This window comes from Aotus nancymaae, unplaced genomic scaffold, assembly GCF_030222135.1.
Source record: "Aotus nancymaae isolate 86718 unplaced genomic scaffold, 86718_ANA_hifiasm-v0.15.2.pri h1tg000036l, whole genome shotgun sequence".
NCBI classification, from domain to species: Eukaryota; Metazoa; Chordata; class Mammalia; order Primates; family Aotidae; genus Aotus; species Aotus nancymaae.
In genome coordinates, this window is record NW_026988450.1 from 83,553,874 (window position 1) to 83,573,810 (window position 19,937).

Sequence of the window (19,937 nt, forward strand, 5' to 3'; positions counted from 1 at the left end):
CGCTAGTCCTCGGCCCGCGCCCGGAGCGCGGGGGTCGCCGGCGCTGGGCACTCGGCGGTCACCGGGGATAGGGGCTGAGCGGCCGGTTCCCGCCCCCAGGCCGCCGCTGCCACCTCCCAGCCGACCGCCCGGCTTGGCCGCTGCCGCCGCGTCTGGCCCCCGGGTCCGCGCCGCGGCGGGCGCGGGCGGGGTCGGGGGTTGCCGGGCGCCGCCGCCCGTGCGCCTGGAGTCCGCGTCCCGGGCCCGGCGGCCGGCGAGCATGGAGGAGAAGTACCTGCCTGAGCTGATGGCGGAGAAGGACTCCCTGGACCCCTCCTTCACGCACGCCCTGCGCCTGGTGAACCAAGGTGAGGCGCCGACCGTTAACTGCCTGCCCGCGGCGGTTGGGGGCCGGGTAGAAACGCGGGGTCCGGGGGGCGCCGCCTTGCCCGCTGCTGTCAGCGGACGAGGCGGAGACGGAGGCCCGGGCGGCCCCCGGGGGCGTTTGCGCGGGGACCTGGGAGGCTGTGGGACACCTGGGGCAAGACCCAGATGTGAATTTTGGGGGCTTGGAAAGGAAGGAGACGGCTGGGGCTCATGGGTGAAACTTGAAGGAAATCTTTGGGGACTCGGGGACACCCAGGGGAAACTTCTGGGTGGGGGACAGTGACCATTGGGGGCTTTGTTGGGGACAAGGTTGAATTATCTCGTGGAAGGGGAGCGTGTTGGACTTGGCGAAGTAGGGTGTTTGGTTTGTCTAAGGTACTGGAGAAAAAGCTGGAGGAAAATGGAAGGACTTGAGGGGCTCAAATGCAGAAGAGGCGAAGGGAACAGGTGCTTGGATTGTTAGCGAAGTTTGGGGACCTTGGAAGAGGGTTGGGGTCAGACCCTAGCACCTGAGAGGAGAAGAACTCTGTGGTCCCAGGAGAGCTGGGTGGTCCCCCTCCCAGCCCTTTGTGTCTCCTGCATCCAGGCGCCAGCAGCCCTGGCGGGGCAGCCAGCCCTCCCCAGGGGTGAGCAGCCCATGCCAAGCCTTGCAGGCTGGCCCTTGGAGAAGTCAGGAGGAGAGAAGAGGCCGGCAAAAGAGCACCCTTCCTGGGGGCGTCGGGTTGGGTGACCCTCATTGGTGGCGGGCTTGAGGTTCGGAACGGTGATGAAGGAGTCTTTGCCATTTTCACTCGACTCCAGCCAGCTCAGGGTGTGAAAGGTCCTGGGAAGTACCGCAGGACAGGGATACGGGGGTTTCTGGAGGCACGCCTACCCGGGACCGTGTTCCCCTGGCTTTCTCCTCCTGTGGCTTCCTGAATCATCCGCTGGGATGCCCGGTAAATTAAGCCTTCTTTCCCAGGAGCAGTGTCCTACCCTTCCTGGAATATGTGTTTCAGATGAAGATGGGTGTGGGGGCCACTGGTCTGCCTTTTCTCTGGGAAATGGCAGCAACATGATCTGGTCAGATCTGTTACCTTTTGCATGAATTACTGGGCACAGAAAGTCTGTGGTTCCCTAGATGAATCAGGGCTGCTGCTCTTAATGCTCGCCCTGGCTCTTTTATTGTTGGAAGTGAAAGATGAGGCAGACATATTCTATTTGTATATAGATACCTATATTTTAAAACAGTGACCTCCAGTATTTGCCTGTTTCAGCCAGTTCTTCCGAGTAGGGTGTGTGTGCGGTCCACTGATGGAGGTGGAGAGACTCTGTCTCCAAGAATTTAAGAATGTTTGAATTGTTGAACAGAAATAGGCTTATGGAGCTCCCCCATTTTATTTTAATTGCAGGCTGATTTTTATTTCTTTAATAAAATGGACTCGTGAAAAAGTAATGGGCATGCATTCCTAAATCAAGGAAGAGAATTTAAGTTTGATTTCTGTGCCCTCTGAACAGTTCTGCGGTTGAGTTTGTACTCCTTGTGCCTGATGATTTACATGTATCTTTTATTGCCTGCTGGGCTGTCATCTCTGTGAAAGAAATTTCTTTGTACATTGTATGAGATCCGTGACATTGGGAATATTCCGGAGTGTGAACTCAAGTGCATTTTTCCAAATAAAGAAGCTGAATCAAAGTTAGGTTGTACTCTATTAAGGAACAGTTAAACTAAAACTATAGTGCGTTATCTTATTTTAAAAGTCAGAATTATTTTCTCTGCCATGTTGCCATAGTATTGTGTTGCTAAAACATCCAAAATTTTTTGGATTCTGTGTTTTTACTACTGTTTGTTGCTTCCAGTTACTTGAAACAGATATTTATTGGGAAAATGTTGCCATTTAGTTTTTTTTTAGCTGTTAAACTTGATAACCTTACTTTTCATAAAAGTAATTCTTGTAAGAATATAGTTCTCATATGTGAGGAAGGAAAAGAGGAGGTGAAGGAAACAGGATGTGCTGCTCAGATGCTTGTCTTACTGTTGATTTAGATTACTTAAGACTGAAACATTTTTCTCGTAAATCACAGGCTGATATTCAGAATGCAAAGCGTTATCATTTTAAATATTAATTATGCTCTGTTATGTAACTCCAAAATTACAAGTGTCTTAAGTCTGACATTACATGATTGTGAGGAAGCTTTGATTTTTAAATCTGACCATCTTATTATTGGCTATATGAAAGCTTTTTTTTTCTTATTGAGTTATATTTGTGTTTGCCTCTAATGCAACTATGTTTTCAGCAGTTAGTCACATTGGAATTACTATTTCGGCACTAAATTGTAGAGTGGGTCAGCCCTGCAAACCTTACTGTGCCATGTAATAGATAGATTTTATGGTATCTCTGAACTCTAATAAGGCCTTAAGTTTGCATAACATTTTAAAGTTTCCAAGGCGCTGGTTTCATTCTCATACTTGCATCCCGGTAAGGAAGATGTTCATGTCTTCATTTTTCAGGGAGGGAGCTGAGGATCCCAGCTATCTAAGCTTGTGGGCAACTGAAATTTAATTTGTCGTCTGTCTTTGAAGCCATTGCTCTTTCTTATTCTGCCTTCCCAAAAAGTTGGAATGAAATACTTCTCACTTGCTGACTTAAAACTCTGCAGAAATCAATGTAATTAGTATGATTGTTTCCAGTTGACTTAAATGTATGGGAAATGATGTATATCCTTTAGGAAGTTTATCCTGATTTTTACAAAAAGTTTCTGTCTGTATTTACCTTCTTTGAAGAAGCAACCATTCATGGTAGATTTATCTTTCAGGATTTTAATGTTCAGACCGAGAGGCACTTTTGAATTAAGGCCCTCCTGTGACCGATATGTTAGTTTAATAATCAATGCATTATGATAATGAAACAGTTTATAGATGAGGTGTAGTCGTTTTTTAAAAATTCAATATTCATAAATGTTGATCAACTTCCTAACTGAATTACTCTTTTCCTAGTAGTCTTTGAGAACTTGAGCTAGGATGACAATAAGAAATATAATTCTGTCTAGTATACATTAGCTTTTATATTTTTTCCAGACTTGTGTTTCATGGTGGGCATTAATTGCTGATTTTATTTTCGTTTTCCCAGGATAAGTGGTTCTCCTCCCCTACCTCCTAAATACTGAATTTGTTTCTTGAATATTTATTTATTTTTTGAGATGGAGTCTTGCTCTGTTGCCCAAACTGGAAGTGCAGTGGCTCTGTCTCAGCTCACTGCAACCTCTACCTCCTGGGTTTGAGTGATTCCCCTGCCTCAGCCTTCCAAGTAGCTGGGACTATAGGCATGCAACACCATACCAGGCTAATTTTTGTAATTTTAGTAGAGACGAGGTTTCACTATATTGGCCAGGCTGGTCTCGAACTTCTAACCTCATAATCTGCCCACCTCGACCTCTCAAAGTGCTGGATTATAGGCGTGAGCCACTACACCCGCCCTCTGAATTTGTTTCTCTAACAATATTAATGGTTAATGTTTATTTGATGTTAAAACTCAAAGAAAATACGCTTTATCCCATTCCTGACCCCCCACCCTCTTAGTGCCTGTAGGGTGAATTGACAAGGCAGTTCTTGCCAAGGAGGTTAATTGGAGATGAAAGTAGTGTTGCATGTTTTATGTTATATTTGCTAGTAGGGGATGTGCTGACTCTTACTAAAAAACATCTTTAGAAATGTCCTACGCATTATAATTTAATCCAAGTCTTCAATATTGGTTTGGATGGTTTTCAGTACAAGCCAAGTAACCATTAAATAAGATTACATAACACTGTATTTTTAATTATCTGATATAATGTATGGATTGGTGGCTGGCTCACTGCCAAGTCATATTTAGTTGTTAATTACAAGAGGAAGCGGAGCAGAGGATTCAATATTAAGGTGGTCCAGATTTGTGTCTAGGTTGATAAAAGTTTTTTGTTGATATGTCAAAATGGTTTTATATCAATTTTGCAAATATTACAACTCTTAGCATTACTTAGAATAAATGTGGGGGATAAAATAGATAAAGGGAGGATTATTACTTTATCTTATGTACCTCTGTTTGTAATCCACAAATCCCAGTGGCTTAAAACTTGATTTTGGGGGACCCTTATGGAAACGTTTCTGATTTGCTTGAATGTCACAGACCTGTAAAGTGAGAGAGTAAGAATGAAAATTGCAGAATTGTGTTTAGGTATGGAGCCTTCATGCGATAGTTTGTGATTTTCTGTTTCATCCAGAGGAGGATGTGATTATTTACTTTTTAGTTTTTTATTGTTTTTCTTTGTATCAGTTTTTTTGTTTTGTTTTATAAGAAAAATGTGATGACTCACAGTGTTAGCTATGCCATTTCTGAGTTTTATACAGTGTATTATGATTAAAACTGACCCAGTGATTGTGAGTTCCAGGGTTTTGGCATTGGACATTAGTAACAGGCTTGTAGAGAAACTGCCATGCCGATTGTCTGTGCTAGGTCCTAGAGGCAGAGAGGAGAAACACAGTCTGCAACGGTGAGAAGCCCCTGCTCTCCTCTGTATTCGTTTGAGAATGAGTTTTCAGTTTGTAGATGCCCTCTTTCCTAAAGAACATCTTAGTTCTTCAAATATCCTGAAATATTTAGTGATTGGATGGCTTAGATTTATTAAATCAGCCTATGGACATTTTTGAGGCACTTGTTGGTACTGGGTCATGTTTGTAATCTCGATACTAGTAACAAGTCAGAGATGGAGAGGTTACCAGCCCAATTTTTCAGTTGTAGAAACCAAGATTCTGACAACTAAAGTGACTTACCCATAGTGACATGCTTATAATAATAAAATGTCAGAGTGAAAGGTCAAGCTTTGTTCTTTTACAGGTCCGTTGTTTTTTTTATCATGTCCTACTGACTCTCAGAGGTCTAAAGGGTTAAGTTACTCGTCCGCCTGTGATGGTACAGTTACGGACAGAAGGAGAATGAAAACCCTGGCCTTTTCGTGTGCAGTTTGTTTTTCCTCTAGCTGAAAGATAAATTATATAGCATCCATTTTCATACTTCCTTCTTCACATTTCTGCTCTAAAGTAAGTTCTCTGACCTTTTTCAAACTGGGCTGGATTGCCCATTTTCTGGTGTCACATAACACCCACTGCTCTTAGGGTGTGACCCCATCACACTGTCTTATTTGGATCTTTGTTTTCGATGGTAAAGAGTGAGTTCCTCGGAAGGCAGGGCCTGGATTTCCTCTGTATCTTCAGCACGTAGCGTAAGTCTCAGCACAGGGCCCTTGGGAACTCTAGTCTTCCTTTCAGTGTTATGTGTTAATTATCATGAAGGGTAGCAGAATCAGAAAGTATATTTGGAATTCAGCAGTCAGTAAAGAGTTTTGCTTCTTACGGCTTTAGAGCACCTGAATTGGGGAATTGGGGGTGGGGATGAAGTCTAACAGTTCTGCCCATATCAATGACAGAAGGTTCTAAGTGAAATGCAGTGTTAAACAAGCAGAAAAATGTCCCAGAGCTCTTTAAATGTGGTTGAACAGTAGGGATCCTTCTCCAGGAGATAATGAGAAGATGCTGTCAGATCTGCTTTGAATCAGATGTTTATTTACTTTTATTCCTTCTTAAGGAATTTATGAAATCACTGCACTCTCATCAGTTAGCTCTCCTTCTCTAAAATCCTAATGATATTTCTGACGACAGATTGAAAACAGAATTTTGGAAGCCCTAGTCATGTGCCAAATAAGGCTTCTTACCTGAGAGAGTTAATCCGCAGTTTTAGATGCCTAAGGGAAACCCAAAAAGCCAGAGGAGCAATTGAAATCGCAAATTGAATGCCAACAGCAATTTTGATGTCAAAAGCTCCATTTGCCTGTTGTCACCAGTCCCACTGAGTGGAGACAGAATGACTTACATCTTTTACCAAAACAATAGAAGGAGAGTGTTCCTTGGCATTAGGGATAATGATTATTATAAAAGCTACCAAGTGGAGGGCTCTTCTGTGCCAGGTGCTTTCTGTGCATTCTCTCTCATCCCCACAAGATTGTGCAAGGTAGGAGGTTTTATTCCCTGCATGCCTCCTTTGCTTTTTTCAAATAACGCCTCTAAGGCTCAAAAACACTAAGTAACTTGCCCAGTCAAGGTACACAGCTTATAAGTAGTCAGGCTGAAATTTTATATCAAGTCTGCAGTGTTTTGATAAGATACTTTAAGAAAAGAGATAAAAGGACAGAATTCAACATTGTTGTTTTTAAATAAAAGTTTCATTATAGTAGAAGCCTCTAGGAATTTCCATTGGTGATGAATTTTTAAAAAAGAGGTTACTTAAAATGTGTTTTGCCAAAAAGGCAAGCTCACTTTTTTTTCTCCTATGCTTTCCAGCAGTATTTTTCAATCTTCGGTAAGCATTCAAAATAAGGATTTTTAAATAAGTATATATTTCAGCAACCAAAAAGAAAATAGACAAACATTCTGTGTAGAAAGTATGTGAAATTCTTGCTGAAGTTCTGTCTCTTGAAGGAGTCTCCTAGAGGTGCAGTGCTGTTTGTATTTTAATACTTTGTTTATAACAAAAATGATTGGGATATGATATCAGGGATATAGTCAGTGTATCATAAATTTGTAAATTCTTTGTCTTCTAAAAATAGGTTCACAAAAGAAAAAAAATAGTATTACCACAGATGATGCTTTTGACTTTCTAGAAGGGAGGAATATGTTTAAATATACTTGCCCTGCAATTACTAATAATAGCAGCGACCGTTTATCAAGAGCCTTTTCTGATTTATGTGCTTTATGTATGTCATTTCATTTAATTAGTTTAACAGTCTTAAAAGAGTAAGTCATTTTACCTTATTTTATAGATGAGAAAACTGAGATCAGGAAGGTCACATGATTTGCCTAAGGACATGTAGCTAGTAACCGGTGAACCAGGATTCAGATCCTTGTCTGCCCAACTGTGTGTACAACACTGTGTAGGGTACCTGTTAGCAGCAGATAGAGGTGGAAGCTTTCACTGGGTCTTGTTTTTTGTGTTTTACTTTTGTTGGGAGTTTGGATTACGCAGCTCTTCAAATTAAATACATGGTATTGGACCAGTGATCTGGTGAGCAGGGAAGATTGCATACTGTACAGAGGGCACACAGGGGCATGGCAAAATGGCATAGAAACTTTCTGACCAATGGCAACATCTGCTGGATGGCATTTACTTGGGAAACAGTTATTCATCAAGGAATGAGCTGGTGCAGAAAGAGCCATATGATTAGGAGAGGTGACAGCGTTCTAGTCTGTAACTCCCTGCAAGTTACTTTATTTCTCAGAGCCTCAGTTTCCCTGTCTGTAAAATTGGGGACCTTATGCCTTCTTTGTAGAGTTGCTGTTTTAGACATAAGTACAGTGTCAAAGACATAGTAGTTGCTTAATAAACATTACCTCCTATTTTTTTAAATGTTCTAAGATGTGTGAATATTGGCATCGCTTTTCAGATGTAATGTATATAATAATAATTTAATATATAAATCATCTACTTTCAATGTTGTTGGAATTATTTTAGTTTTCCAATCCAGGAAATATTGAAGGAGAAATTCAGTCTTTAGGAAGCTTCTTTCATTAATATCATGCACAAAATTAGCAACAACTCTGATTGATTTTTATTATGCTATTCAAGACACAGCACCTGAAGCTTAAATTAACAAATGAAGCTTCCATAAAGTTTTATGACTGCATATCTTAAAACATGTCTGGACACCCAGCAGCCTCTCTCCACAAGCACAAGATATCTTACTCTGAATTGGGAAGATGTAAATTTCCATAATTTTTTACATTTTCATAATTTTTCACCAATCAGCCCCTGCTTCTATTTTAAGGATTTTAAAAGGTGTTCCTAGCATATTATTGATGTTCTTCCCTGGTATGATAAAGGGCAAGAGTATGTGAGGGCACCCTTTTACATGTCTCTTTTTGACATATATCTTATACCTAGGGTCACTGTTGATTCGAGCTCCCATGGGAGAAAATGTAGAAATTATGGTGAAGAAACGAGGCAGTTTTCATTTTCATCGTTTTTCCTTATTATCTACTGCAACGTTTGTGCCGTTTGTGCTCTGCTTTTCCTCCACTAGATGGCGCTCCACATAGCTAGGTTACCCTCTTACACTGGTAGCTATTTCTGAACTGAAATGAGTCTTGATCGATAAACGTTCATTTCTTTTTATTTTCTTGCATTGGTATTTTTCATATTTCTAATATCTTAAGAGGCATACTTGCTAATCAATATTTGCAGAAAGCCATGACTTTTTTTGTAGCCACCATTTCTCAAGTGCCTAAGGTATGCCTGGCACTGTAGCTGGGTTCTTCACACATTTCTTCCTTTAATTCTGTGACTACCACGTGAATTTAGTTTTGTTGTTCTCCTTTTACAGGTAAGAAATGGAGGTTAGAGGGATTTATAACTTGTTCAAGGTCACAAAGCTAACATATTATAGGAATCAGTGTTCCCTAAAGAAAAATATATTCCAAAAGCATTAAATTGAAAGCTTTTGTCAAAGAACTTGTTAGGATAGTCTGACTTTTGGTTACTGGCCATTGTAATATGTTTATTTTGGGGGAGAATTATACTCCTCACAGTTAATTGCTTTGGAGTATGTAAGTCAAATTCCCAAATCCGATTTGTGTAAGGAAGCACACAATAGTAACAAAAGATTTGTCAGTCGGTATGGAAATTTCTGCTTCCTCCTACCTTCTGTTTACTGACTTGAGTGGGCTGAGACTTGATGAGTACCAGGTATCAGATGTGGGAAGAATTTTGGACAAAGCCATGTTTCCTGTTTTAGTAATTTTTGGCAGGGCTAAATACTGTTAATGAGTGCTCAGGACTTAAAAAATTTATACTCTTGAGGGTTTTTCGTTTTATTCATTTATTCAACAGCTATTTGTTGAACTGCTAAGTTGACCTGTGAGTTCTGGACCATGACTTTACCTCTTTGAGCCTCTGTTTCCTCATCTGCACATGGCAGGATGCCACCCCAGTGGTTGTCATACATTTTAAAACAACCAAAATAATATACTTAGATTGTTTGTAACAGAAAAGATAAATGCTTGAGGGGATGGATACCCCATTTTCCTGATGTGATTGTTATGCATTGCATGCCTATATCAAAATATCTCATGTACCTCATTAATATGTATACCTACCATGTCCCCCAAAATTAAAAATTAAAATTAAAAAAGATTAAATGACAGTTATTTCATATCTGTTTAATTTCACTATAAATTTTTAACAGAATATATTTGTTGGATCTAAGATGAGACTATTACACTTATATTTCTGTTCCTCATATATCATCTTTTATATGTGAATTCTGTACCTCAGCTTTTGGTTAGCTCCCAGTGTAGTGAATTATCTGCTCGTAATTTTTTTGTTTGTTTTTGTTCTTTTAGGGCTAGCTTCTCCTACTGACCTCTGCTGCCTATGTTCTTGCTTTCAGTTTGGATGTGTTCAGAAAATATAAACAGAAGTCAAACACTTAGAAAAATGATCTCTCTCTCTCTCTTTTTTTTTTTTTTTGCCTACCATGTGTAAGCCACGGGTAATTGAAAATGATACTGAAATCAGATTCAGACTATTTGGCAAAAAAGAGCAGTTCAGAACACAGATTTTAAGTCAGAGAAACTTGGGTTCATCTCTCAGCTGTGCCACTTCTTTATGTTTTGACCTTGGATACATGAACCCCTCTCAGCCTCACTTCCATGTCTGGAAAATGGTGATTAAACAAAAAAACAAAGAGAAGAAAATGGCCTGTGGAGTTCTGTGGGGTTTCAACGAGATGTGTGTGAAGAATTGTTTAGCGTCATGCCTGGCATGTAGTAAGTACAGAGGAAATGGTTGCTGCTGCCATCATTGTCATTATGATCATCATTTTTTAATCAAATTTTTTCTAATCCAGTGGAGGAGACAAACATGTAGACCAAACAATTTTAGGAATGTGTTAAATGCTGTGGTAGAAGAATGCATGGAGGTTTTGGGGGCTCAGAGGATGACATCTAGCTTGTCCCAGGGCCAGGATGGGCTTTCTTGAGGAGTCTTGTTCAAAGAACCATTAGCCAATAACAGAGATCATTGCAAGGCAAAGGAAACCACTGGGGCAGCAACGTATAACTTCCTGACTCTTCCAGATGATGAATTCCATCTCCTGTGTTCCCATAGCATCCTGGTATTCCTACTCATGGCATACTGTAGTTGTTTACCTGTCTGCTCCCTTCCTCCTCCTTTCCCCTTTTAAGAACTTTATTTCTTCTTCCTGGTATTAAAAAATTATTTGGAAAGAATATTAAACTTACAGAGGAATAATGCTACGCAACCTTGTGTACCCATTTGCCTGGATTCCTGGTTGAGATTTTGCCGTCTTGGTTTCATCATCCTCTGTGTGTGTGATGTGTTTCCATGACTCCTTTGAGAGTCAGGTGCGTGTATTATGGTCTCTTTACCCCTGAATACTTAATACCTTGGCGTGTATTTACTAAAAATAAGGGCCTTCCCTTTCATAACTGTAGTACAATGATCAAAATTAGGAAGTTTAGCAAGCACACAGTGCTGTTAACCTCATCTACAGCTCACTTGCTGATGGCACCACTTGTTCCGGTTTTGTCTTTTACAGGATGCAATTCAAGATCACATATTTTGTGTAGTGTCAGGCCTCTTTAGTGTTTTAGTTTTCAGTAGCTGCTTTGTCCACCTTTGCCTTTCATGATAGGCATTTTGGTAAACTATACAAGGCCAGTTTTTTGTAGAATGCTTCTCCATGTAGTTGTCTGATGTTTCCTTAAAATTCTATTTATGTCGCACGCTGTCTTGACAGGAATGCCACTGAGGTGATGGTATGTCCTTCTCAGTCCCTCATACCTTGGCGCACAATGTCTGTGTCGTTATTTGTGAGAAGTTCAGTCACTTGGTTAAGGTGGTGCCAGTTTTCTCCTCTGTAAAATCGCTACTTGCCTTTTGTAATTAATTATTACTTCTATGAGTAGATACTTTGAGACTATGTAAATATCCTGCTCCTCGTTAACCTCTCGCTCACAAATTTTAGATCCATTAACATTTCTTACCTGAATTATTACTATGATTGTTGTAAAATGGTAATTTTCTAACAGTCATTCCATCTACATTTACTGGTTGATATTCTACTGAAAAGGAATCGTTTCCCCTCCTTCTTTCTCCCTTTCTCTCTTTTTCAATCCCTCTTTCCTTCTTTCTTATTCAGTCTTATCTGTCTTCTAAATTCATGCATTTTTCTTTAATTTGGTGGGTTATAATCCTTTATTATCACTGTGTAAATTGAAGCTCAGATTGTTTAAGATTTAGCCATTGGGAGCCTTGTGCTCTGGCTCTTGGGTCCATTTGAGAGGATCATTCCATAAGTGGTCTTAGGTTTGTTTTTTTTTTTATAATTTCTTTTTGAGACAGAGTCTTGCTCTGTCACCTAGGCTGGAATGCAGTGGTGTGATCTTGGCTCATTGCAACCTCAGCCTCCAGAGTTCAAGCGATTCTCCTGTCTCAGCCTCCTGAGTAGCTGGGATTACAGGCACGTGCTGCCATGCCCAGCTAATTTTTGTATTTGTAGTAGACATGGGGTTTCGCCTTGTTGGCCAGGCTGATTTTGGACTCCTGACCTCAGGTGATCTACCCGCCTTGGCCTTCCAAAGTGCTGGGATTACAGGTGTCAGCCACCACACCCGGCAGTATGTTTTTTAACGATCTGTAACAGCTTCTTGTTCCATGCTCATCATGTACTTGCTCTGCCCTAGCCCTTGAATCAGCCATTTTTTCCTAAACGTGCCCTGCTTTCTTTTAGTGTGGAATGCTGTTTAGAAGCCAGGATTTGGAGTGCCGGTGGTCATTGCTTTCAGGCTGTTTTTCATCAGACAGCTGGGAAGTAGATACCTATCTACAGCTGTACTTTCCTTGTCTTTATGCTAAACTCTAAGCCTAGGGCCAGCAAACTTTTTCTGTAAAGGCTAAAGAGTAAATATTTTGTGTGCATTCGACTCAACCTCTGATGTTGTAGCAGAAAAGCAGCCATTTCCATGGCTATGTAAATAAATGAGAGTAGTTGTGTTCTGATAAAACTTTATTTGTAAAAACAGGCAGTGTGCTGAATTTGGCCATGGGCTGTGGTCTGCTTACCCTTCCCTGCTCTCAGCTGAGAAACTAGGGGACCAAGCTTTGTTACCAAATTAGGTAAAATTCATTTGTACCCATGCCATCCACAGTAGGGGCACAATAAAAGTTATTTGTATGAATGAATGAATGAATGAATAATTTTGGGCTCTTTCTGTTGCAGACCTCTCATGGATCTTTTGGACATCAGTGTCTTATGACTTGTCAATTTGTTGAGGTCCTTATTTAAAGACAAAGGCTTTTAAAAGCATAATGTACACAATATGCAAAGTAATACTGAGAAAAATTATTTTATACACTTGTGAGGTTATTTTTCTTGTCATGATGAAATAGTTGCCTTTCCTTAACGAAAGCATCTCTCGAGGCATAGCCATACTGCAGGCAGAAGACATGACACCTACTTTGGTCTGGTGTCGCTGGCATTCTGTGTAGGCTCAGCTGAGAGGCAAGACTCCAGCACCAATCAATTGGGTGAAAAATTTCAAAGTTGTACCCTTCTATTGTCTCAGAATAGATTTGTTTCTTCAGTTTTTTAAATGTAATTTATTGCTCTAATTTATTCAAAAAAGGATTTTCTTACAGCAGTGACAAATCAGGGAGTGATCCCATTCTCAGAGAAGAGTATGCCATTAGGAAGGACCACCTGTTGTTAATGCCCAGAGACTGCCATCAAGGGGATGTTTGACACTGAAAGACACCAGGCACTAGAGAACATCACAGTGGATACCAGAAGCTTGAGCATAAAGATGCATGTTCATTCCATTTAAAGTGTCTCTGATAACTCGAAAATAAATTAGGCTTTAATTACTGCTTACATTTTTATCTAATTTCAAAAATTGGGAAGTTGATTTTAAACCTGTTGGTGCATGGCTTCTCTGGTGATCAGCGGGCCATTCTTAGTTTGTGAGAAGCAGCCTGAGGTTCTCCTTGCTCCTTCCTCTAGAATTCAAAGGAACGGTTTAACGTTCTGGGTCACAAAGCAGTCCTTGGCTCTGTGAAGCGTCCTTGTGTGCTCATAAAGGAAACCGAGCAGGCTTCCTTCCTCCCTTGGCTTTTATGCTCTGGGTCTCGAAGTGCCTTATGGGATTTTGATTTAATAAGTTTTACTGTTTTTTGTTTTGTTGTTTTAACCTGAAAAGTATTAAAGTATCTCTTTCTTTCTCTCTTAGACTCATGAGGAATTTATCCTCTTTGATATGCTGCCCATATCATTTGGTGTACCACCAATTCAGAACCAACAGCGATAATTCCCTGCCCTGTGCTATAGGGTTTATGATAGCTAAAGAGAATAAAGAAACGAAAATGTCATGCCATTAACAGTCAATTGATTGTATTCTGGATTGTATTTTTCTCATCTCTTTTCCCCACCGTGGTCAGGGTTTTGCTTCTTTTTTTTTTTTTTTTTTTTCCCTGAGACAGAGTGTCGCTCTGTCACCCATGCTGGAGTACGATGACGCGATCTCGGCTCACTGCAACCTCCACCTCCTGGGTTCAAGCGATTCTCCTGCCTCAGCCTCCCGAGTAGCTGGGATTATAGGCACCCACCACCATGCCCAGCTGTTTTTTGTATTTTTACTAGAGACAAGGTTTCACCATGTTGGCCAGGCTGATCTTGAACTCTGAGCTCAGGTGATCTGCTCACCTTGACCTCTGAAAGTGCTGGGATTACAGGCATGAGTCACCCCGCCCAGCCGAGTTTTGCTTCTTAAATGGGTAAAGCATGTGTTGCTACCTGTGGTAATAGTAAGCTTGAATAGCTTCAGCTTCTTCATCTATGAAAAGGTCATGAGAGAATCTGTGTAGCGTGTCTGGCATATCTGTAGGTACTCAAAAGTTAATTAGGCTACCAGGACAAGTTTTCTTGTTTTCCTCCTTCATGGATCCCAGCGTGGAATATTAGATACAGAATTGATACTCATTGTATACTCCTTGAAATGTTAAATTAGAAGAATGCTTGTGAATTCTTGGCTCACGTGTCTTAGGTAAGGCACCATATTACTTTCAATAAAGGGTCCGTAGCAGAAAGTAGTCCTTTAGGTTTGGAGAGTGAGCATTCAGGAAAAGGAGTAGCATAATCTATATTCAGGCTTCAGACTTTTAGACCCTTTCAGGAAATCACTATTTAGACTTCTGGGGGAAACACCTCTAAGAGAAGACTGGTAAGGTGTCTGTTTCTCCACAGTCTTTCCCATTAGATTGGAGGAGTTGTAGTTATTTCTCCCCATATTCAGTAAGGATTACATGCTTAGGCTGGGCTAAGTGCTGGGATGCAGAGCAAAGTAATACTTCATCCCTGCTTAAAGAGTGTTCAGCTCAGGGGGAAGCAGCCAAATTAAAAGACATTTATATTGTAGGGTGGGAAGGGCTGTAATAAAGACAAGTGCACACGCCACTATGGTGCTGCATAGGAGCTCTGTTATTCCAATTCGGGGAGGGAATGGGGACTTGCATGTGGCTCCTGATGTAGTGGTAAAAACATCCTGGGCTCCAGAGTGTGATGTAGCTAATGAAAGTTCACTTCTCAAAGTCTCTTTGCTTAGTATTAAACCGTAGCATCTCTGAGCACGGTGGGGCTCCCTGTCTGGCTTACTGTGTGCAGAAATGTGTTCCTGTTCTCTTTGCTTGCTCTCTTTGTTCCAGCTCTTAGGGTAGTACCGTCCTCTGTGCATGCAACATTGCATTTATCACACTGCGATCATGATGACTGGGTGGGAGTTCTTTCTCCCATGAGAATACAACTTTCGTACAAGCAGGGAATCTGACGCATTACCTTTGATTCCTTCTCCAGTCCTCACCGCAGTACCTGGGAGATAGTGGGCACTCAGTTAAGTGTGTGTAGAATGAACAGCCAATTGGTCTCAGCTTCCTCATCATGTATTACAGCAATGAATTCATTCTTTCAGAATGCAAGTGAAAGAAGATTGAAAAATTAGAGCTTCTGGATACTGATTTTGAGGAGAGATCTGCCATTTTTCAGATAGGTGTGCCACGAGTGTTCACACTATGGCAGTGTGGGCACTAGCCTTGGCTCTGGAACTCAGACTTAATTGGAGGTACCCCTCTGTCATGGAAGAGTTATTGGTCCCAGGCACATACTTTCATTGCTCTAAACTCCAGGTTTTTACTTTGAAAAACAGGCATGACACTACCTCCCAGACACAGTGAGGATTCAGTGGCCTCCATCAAGATGGTGCCTACTAGAGTCCAACCTCCAGAGAGCTGGGGCATTTATTCCCTCCTGGGTCTCCAGTGCCCAGAACTGTGCCTGCCGTGCAGTAGACGCACTGTTTTTGTTGAATGATGTGTGTGAAGGCTCTTCCTAGTGATGTTATTTGGAGAATAAAGCAAATGCGAAATGTATGGAGAAACGGGACAAGAGGAGTAGACAGCGACTAGGATGAAGGAGCTCACACATGGCTAGGGAGATGCATGTGTTTTAAGGTTCTGGATCACAGTTGAAGGATGTCATGCAGGGGAATGGTGCAGTCAGCTCTGTTTTAGACAGATCGTTTGGGGGTACTTAACAGGGAGGTTGAAATGTTTTGTATTATGTGAGTTCAGAATTACAGGTGGTCTTTCTGGACACTAGCCTTACTAAAATGCACTGCCCTACATTTGAAGCTGTGGCTGAGGATGAGATCACCCAGGGAATATGTGGAATGAAAAGGGAGAAGGACAGGAGAGGGATCCTTGTGGCTCTGTCACCATTGAAAGATTGGGCAGAGGAAAAGGATCCCTCAGTTCTTCCTTTTCTTGCTTACTTAGGGTGACTAACTTCATAACTGAATTCTGTAAATTACACTTAAAACTGTTTATTTGAAAAGGTTTTTTTTTTTTTTTTGGTGATGCGTTTTTTTTTTTCTTTTTTTTTGAGACGGAATTTCGCTCTTGTTACCCAGGCTGGAGTGTAATGGTGCGATCTCGGCTCACCTCAACCTCCGCCTCCTGGGTTCAGGCAATTCTCCTGCCTCAGCCTCCTGAGTGGCTGGGATTACAGGCACGCACCACCATGCCGAGATAGTTTTTCGTATCTTTTGTAGAGATGGGGTTTCACCATGTTGACCAGGATGGTCTCGATCTCTTGACCTCGTGATCCACCTGCCTCGGCCTCCCAAAGTGCTGGGATTACAGGCGTGAGCCACTGCGCCCGGCCCCGGTGATGCGTTTTTTAAGTAGGTGTCTCAGAACTCATTACTGCCAGTGCTGCTACCTGTGTGCTTCTTGAGCCCTAAGCTGATGAGAATTTGGAGGAGAGCCTTTTGGTACAGAGAGCTCAGCAAGTATGGTGGAATAGCTGGTGTATCACAGGTCCTCCATCTTCTAGGACTCAGGCGCAGTCTAATCTTCCAGAGGAGTCCGTGAGAATGGCCACTGTTCTCGCTCATTGCTGCTGGTGTTACAGTTTTGAGAGAATAGCAGGATCCTTGTTGTCCTCTAGAGGCTTGAGTCTATCACTAACATGTTTTCAGTTCCTTTTCCCCTAGACCATACCAGGAATTAGTGATTTGTCACTTCATAGTTCACAATCTCATAGTTCATTTAATTCACTTTAAAGTTGTCAATTTCTTTTTAAGTAACCTGTGAAAGACACCTTTCCAGAACAGGTTTGCCATCTTTTTGGAAAAAAAAAAAAAAAAAAAAAAAATTCTGGATAAACTTTCCTAAGTATCTGGATTTGGATTCCATATTTGGAGAGAAAATGTTGGTCCCAACTCACATTACATTTACATAAAGAAAGCAGTATTTCTTCTGATTAAACCAAATCCCAGTATTCACAATAGATTTCATACCACAAACTCTGCCTTGAAGCCTAACATATGCAGTGTGCATGAAGCTAACCAGCTGCCCAGTGGAAGTTTCCAGTATGTCTTGTTTAGTTTCTCAGAATTCAGACTTTGAGTTGGCTGAGTCTCATAAACTCAGGTACTTCTATGCAATGTGTTATCTCTTAATTATTTTATTTAACACCGTTGGCCCAAAATGTTAATGAGCCAGTTTATATTGTTTAATAGTCTCTCAATTCTTTTTGAAATCAAGCACTACTAAGAACATCGCTCATTCAATTTAGTTCAATAAGGAGTGATATTCTTAAGAGATTGCATGTTAGGATGAGGTGTATCTGTGTAGAAAAAGATATGTTTTTTTCAAGTTTCAGATTCAAATGTTCTTTGAGATCTATTGAAAATAAAATGGAAAAACGAGGTGAGAGCATATTGGTTTTCTGTGGCTGCCATAACATAACAAATTGCCACAAATTTGGTGACTTTATGACCATAGGGTCCTGGAGCTCAGAAGTCCACATGGTTCCCACCAGCTCACTTGAAGGTGTGGGCCCTGCTGCACTCCTTTCTGGCCCCAGGGGAGAGTCTGTGCCTAAGCTTTTCCAGCTCTGGAGGCCACTCACATTCCTCAGCTTGTGGCCCCTTCAACCAACTTCACAGCCAGCAACTCCAGGCTGAATCTTTTCACTCTGCCATCTCTTCTCTCCTCTCTGTTCCACCTTTCTTTTCCATTTGTAAGGTCCTTCGTGATGACATCGGGCTTGCCTAGATAATCCTGGATAGTTTCCCCATCTTAAGGCTAGGTGGTTACCAACCTTAGTTACATCTGCAGCCCTAATTCTCCTTTGCCATGCGACTTACGTTTACAGGTTCTGGAGGTTAGTGTGTGGATGTCTTTGGAGAGCTGTTATTCTCCCTGCCACAGAGGGATGACTGGGTGTGGCAAAAAACTGATGTTTATCAAGTGCCTAGTGTATCTTCAGCCTATTTTTTTTTTTGAGATGGAGTTTCACTCTTTTGCCCAGGCTGAAGTATAGTGATATGATCTCAGCTCACTGCAATCTCCGCTCCCTGAGTACAAGTGATTCTCCTGCCTCAATCTCTAGTGTAGCTGGAATTACAGGAGATTTTTTGTATTTTTAGTAGAGACAGGGTTTTGCCTTCTTGGCCAGACTGGTCTCAAACTCCTGACCTCAGGTGATCTACCCACTTTGGCCTCCCAACGTGCTAGGATTATAGGTGTAAGCCACCACTCCTGACCTTCAGCCTGGTTTTAAATCTCAAATTATACATCAGGGTCCTAGAGACATTAAGTGACTTGTCAGTGTCACATAATTATTAAGAATAATGAGCTGTGATTTGTTGAGTTCTTGCTAAGTGTTAAATCCCATGCCAGGAGATTGACAGGCCATATTTTTCCCAAGCCTCAATATACCCTCTGAGATGCATAACATAAATTCCGTTTTACAAGTGAGAATGTAGGCTCTTCTGGAAGTTGTAACTGATGCAGTGTCACATGGCTGGCTGATAGCTGAATGCTTTGGACTTCAGCAGTCTGATTCCCAAACCTATGCTGTTTCTACTAAATTACAGGGGATTAAAATGGAAGGGCCTTTTGGAGTTACTTTGTCTTGCCTCCCACATCACGGTGCAATCTTATGTGGACGATCTGGGTAGTGTTCAGAGTGCCTCTCAGGGTATTTGTCAGGTTATTTGGTATCACATGTCAAAATGACCAGGTAGTTAATCAGTTGACTTGACAAATTTTCTTTGTTTTCCTTCCGTCTTCCCATTTTTATTAGTAAGAATGTATTGTGCCCCTTTACTGCATTTGTTTTTCGTCAAATGGTGTTTTCTCATCCTAATATGCTGCAGTCTGGGAAGTGGAAATCAGTGTCCTTGCACTTGCTTTCCCTTCTGCCTTTTCTGTGCTAGGTGTATTGTGTTATGTGATGCTCCTTTTAGGTAATAACGCTATTACCATTGAGTAGATGAGGAAACTGAGCATCAGAAAGTCTAACTAGCGCTCAAGGTTATGTAGTATGTGGTGGAGCAAGAACTTCAATTTGTGTCTATTTGGTTTCAGGGGTCTATAGTTCATGACCTCAAAAACTTTGCACGTTTGGTGGGTAAAAAAGTTATAAAAATACAGAGTAAGGGTTAAAGGTAAATGACATTGAAAGATGGGAATAGAGGAAATGTTGAAAGGCTGTAACTGTTTGCCAAGTGAATTATACTAGCAATTGATATAGTAGGAGTTCAGAAGAGAAAGATTATGTTAGGTTGTGGTCATTGGTAATGGCTTATGAAAGAGAAGAGATTATTACTTAATTTCCATATAATTTGTTCTGGGATATTCATAATCAGTAAAAAAATATGTAATAATCATAGTGATAACTACTGTTTATTGCACATGAAATTCCAGGATCTGTTTTTGAGATCTTTTCATACATTATTTAACCTTTGCAATAATGTATGTAGATTATATATACAGATACATATAGATAGGTAGATACAGCCATATAGATAGATAAAAATATCTGTCTTACAGATAGATTCTGTTTCATAGATACTGAAACTAAGCCTGAGAAATTAAACCTTAGTGTTTGCTAATATGTAGCAGGGCTTGCTACATAAAACTGAGTTCTGC

General features: G+C 41.1%; 1 protein-coding gene across 4 annotated transcripts in view; it reads left to right on the forward strand.

Annotated features, from left to right (window-relative positions):
* Window positions 1-244: 244 nt before the first annotated feature.
* KHDRBS3 (KH RNA binding domain containing, signal transduction associated 3) overlaps window positions 245-19,937 on the forward strand; it is a 195,451-nt gene continuing 175,758 nt past the window's right edge. For 3 of the 4 annotated variants that reach the window (XR_010345640.1, XM_064384623.1, XM_064384624.1), the window contains exon 1: window positions 245-347. Coding sequence is in view for 2 of the 4 variants with exons in the window: in XM_064384623.1 (XP_064240693.1) it covers window positions 260-347 (88 nt within the window). In the remaining 2 variants the exon portion in view is untranslated. Of the gene's footprint in view, window positions 348-1,282; window positions 1,305-19,937 lie in introns of those variants that run through there. The other variant, XR_010345641.1, reaches the window with a different exon arrangement.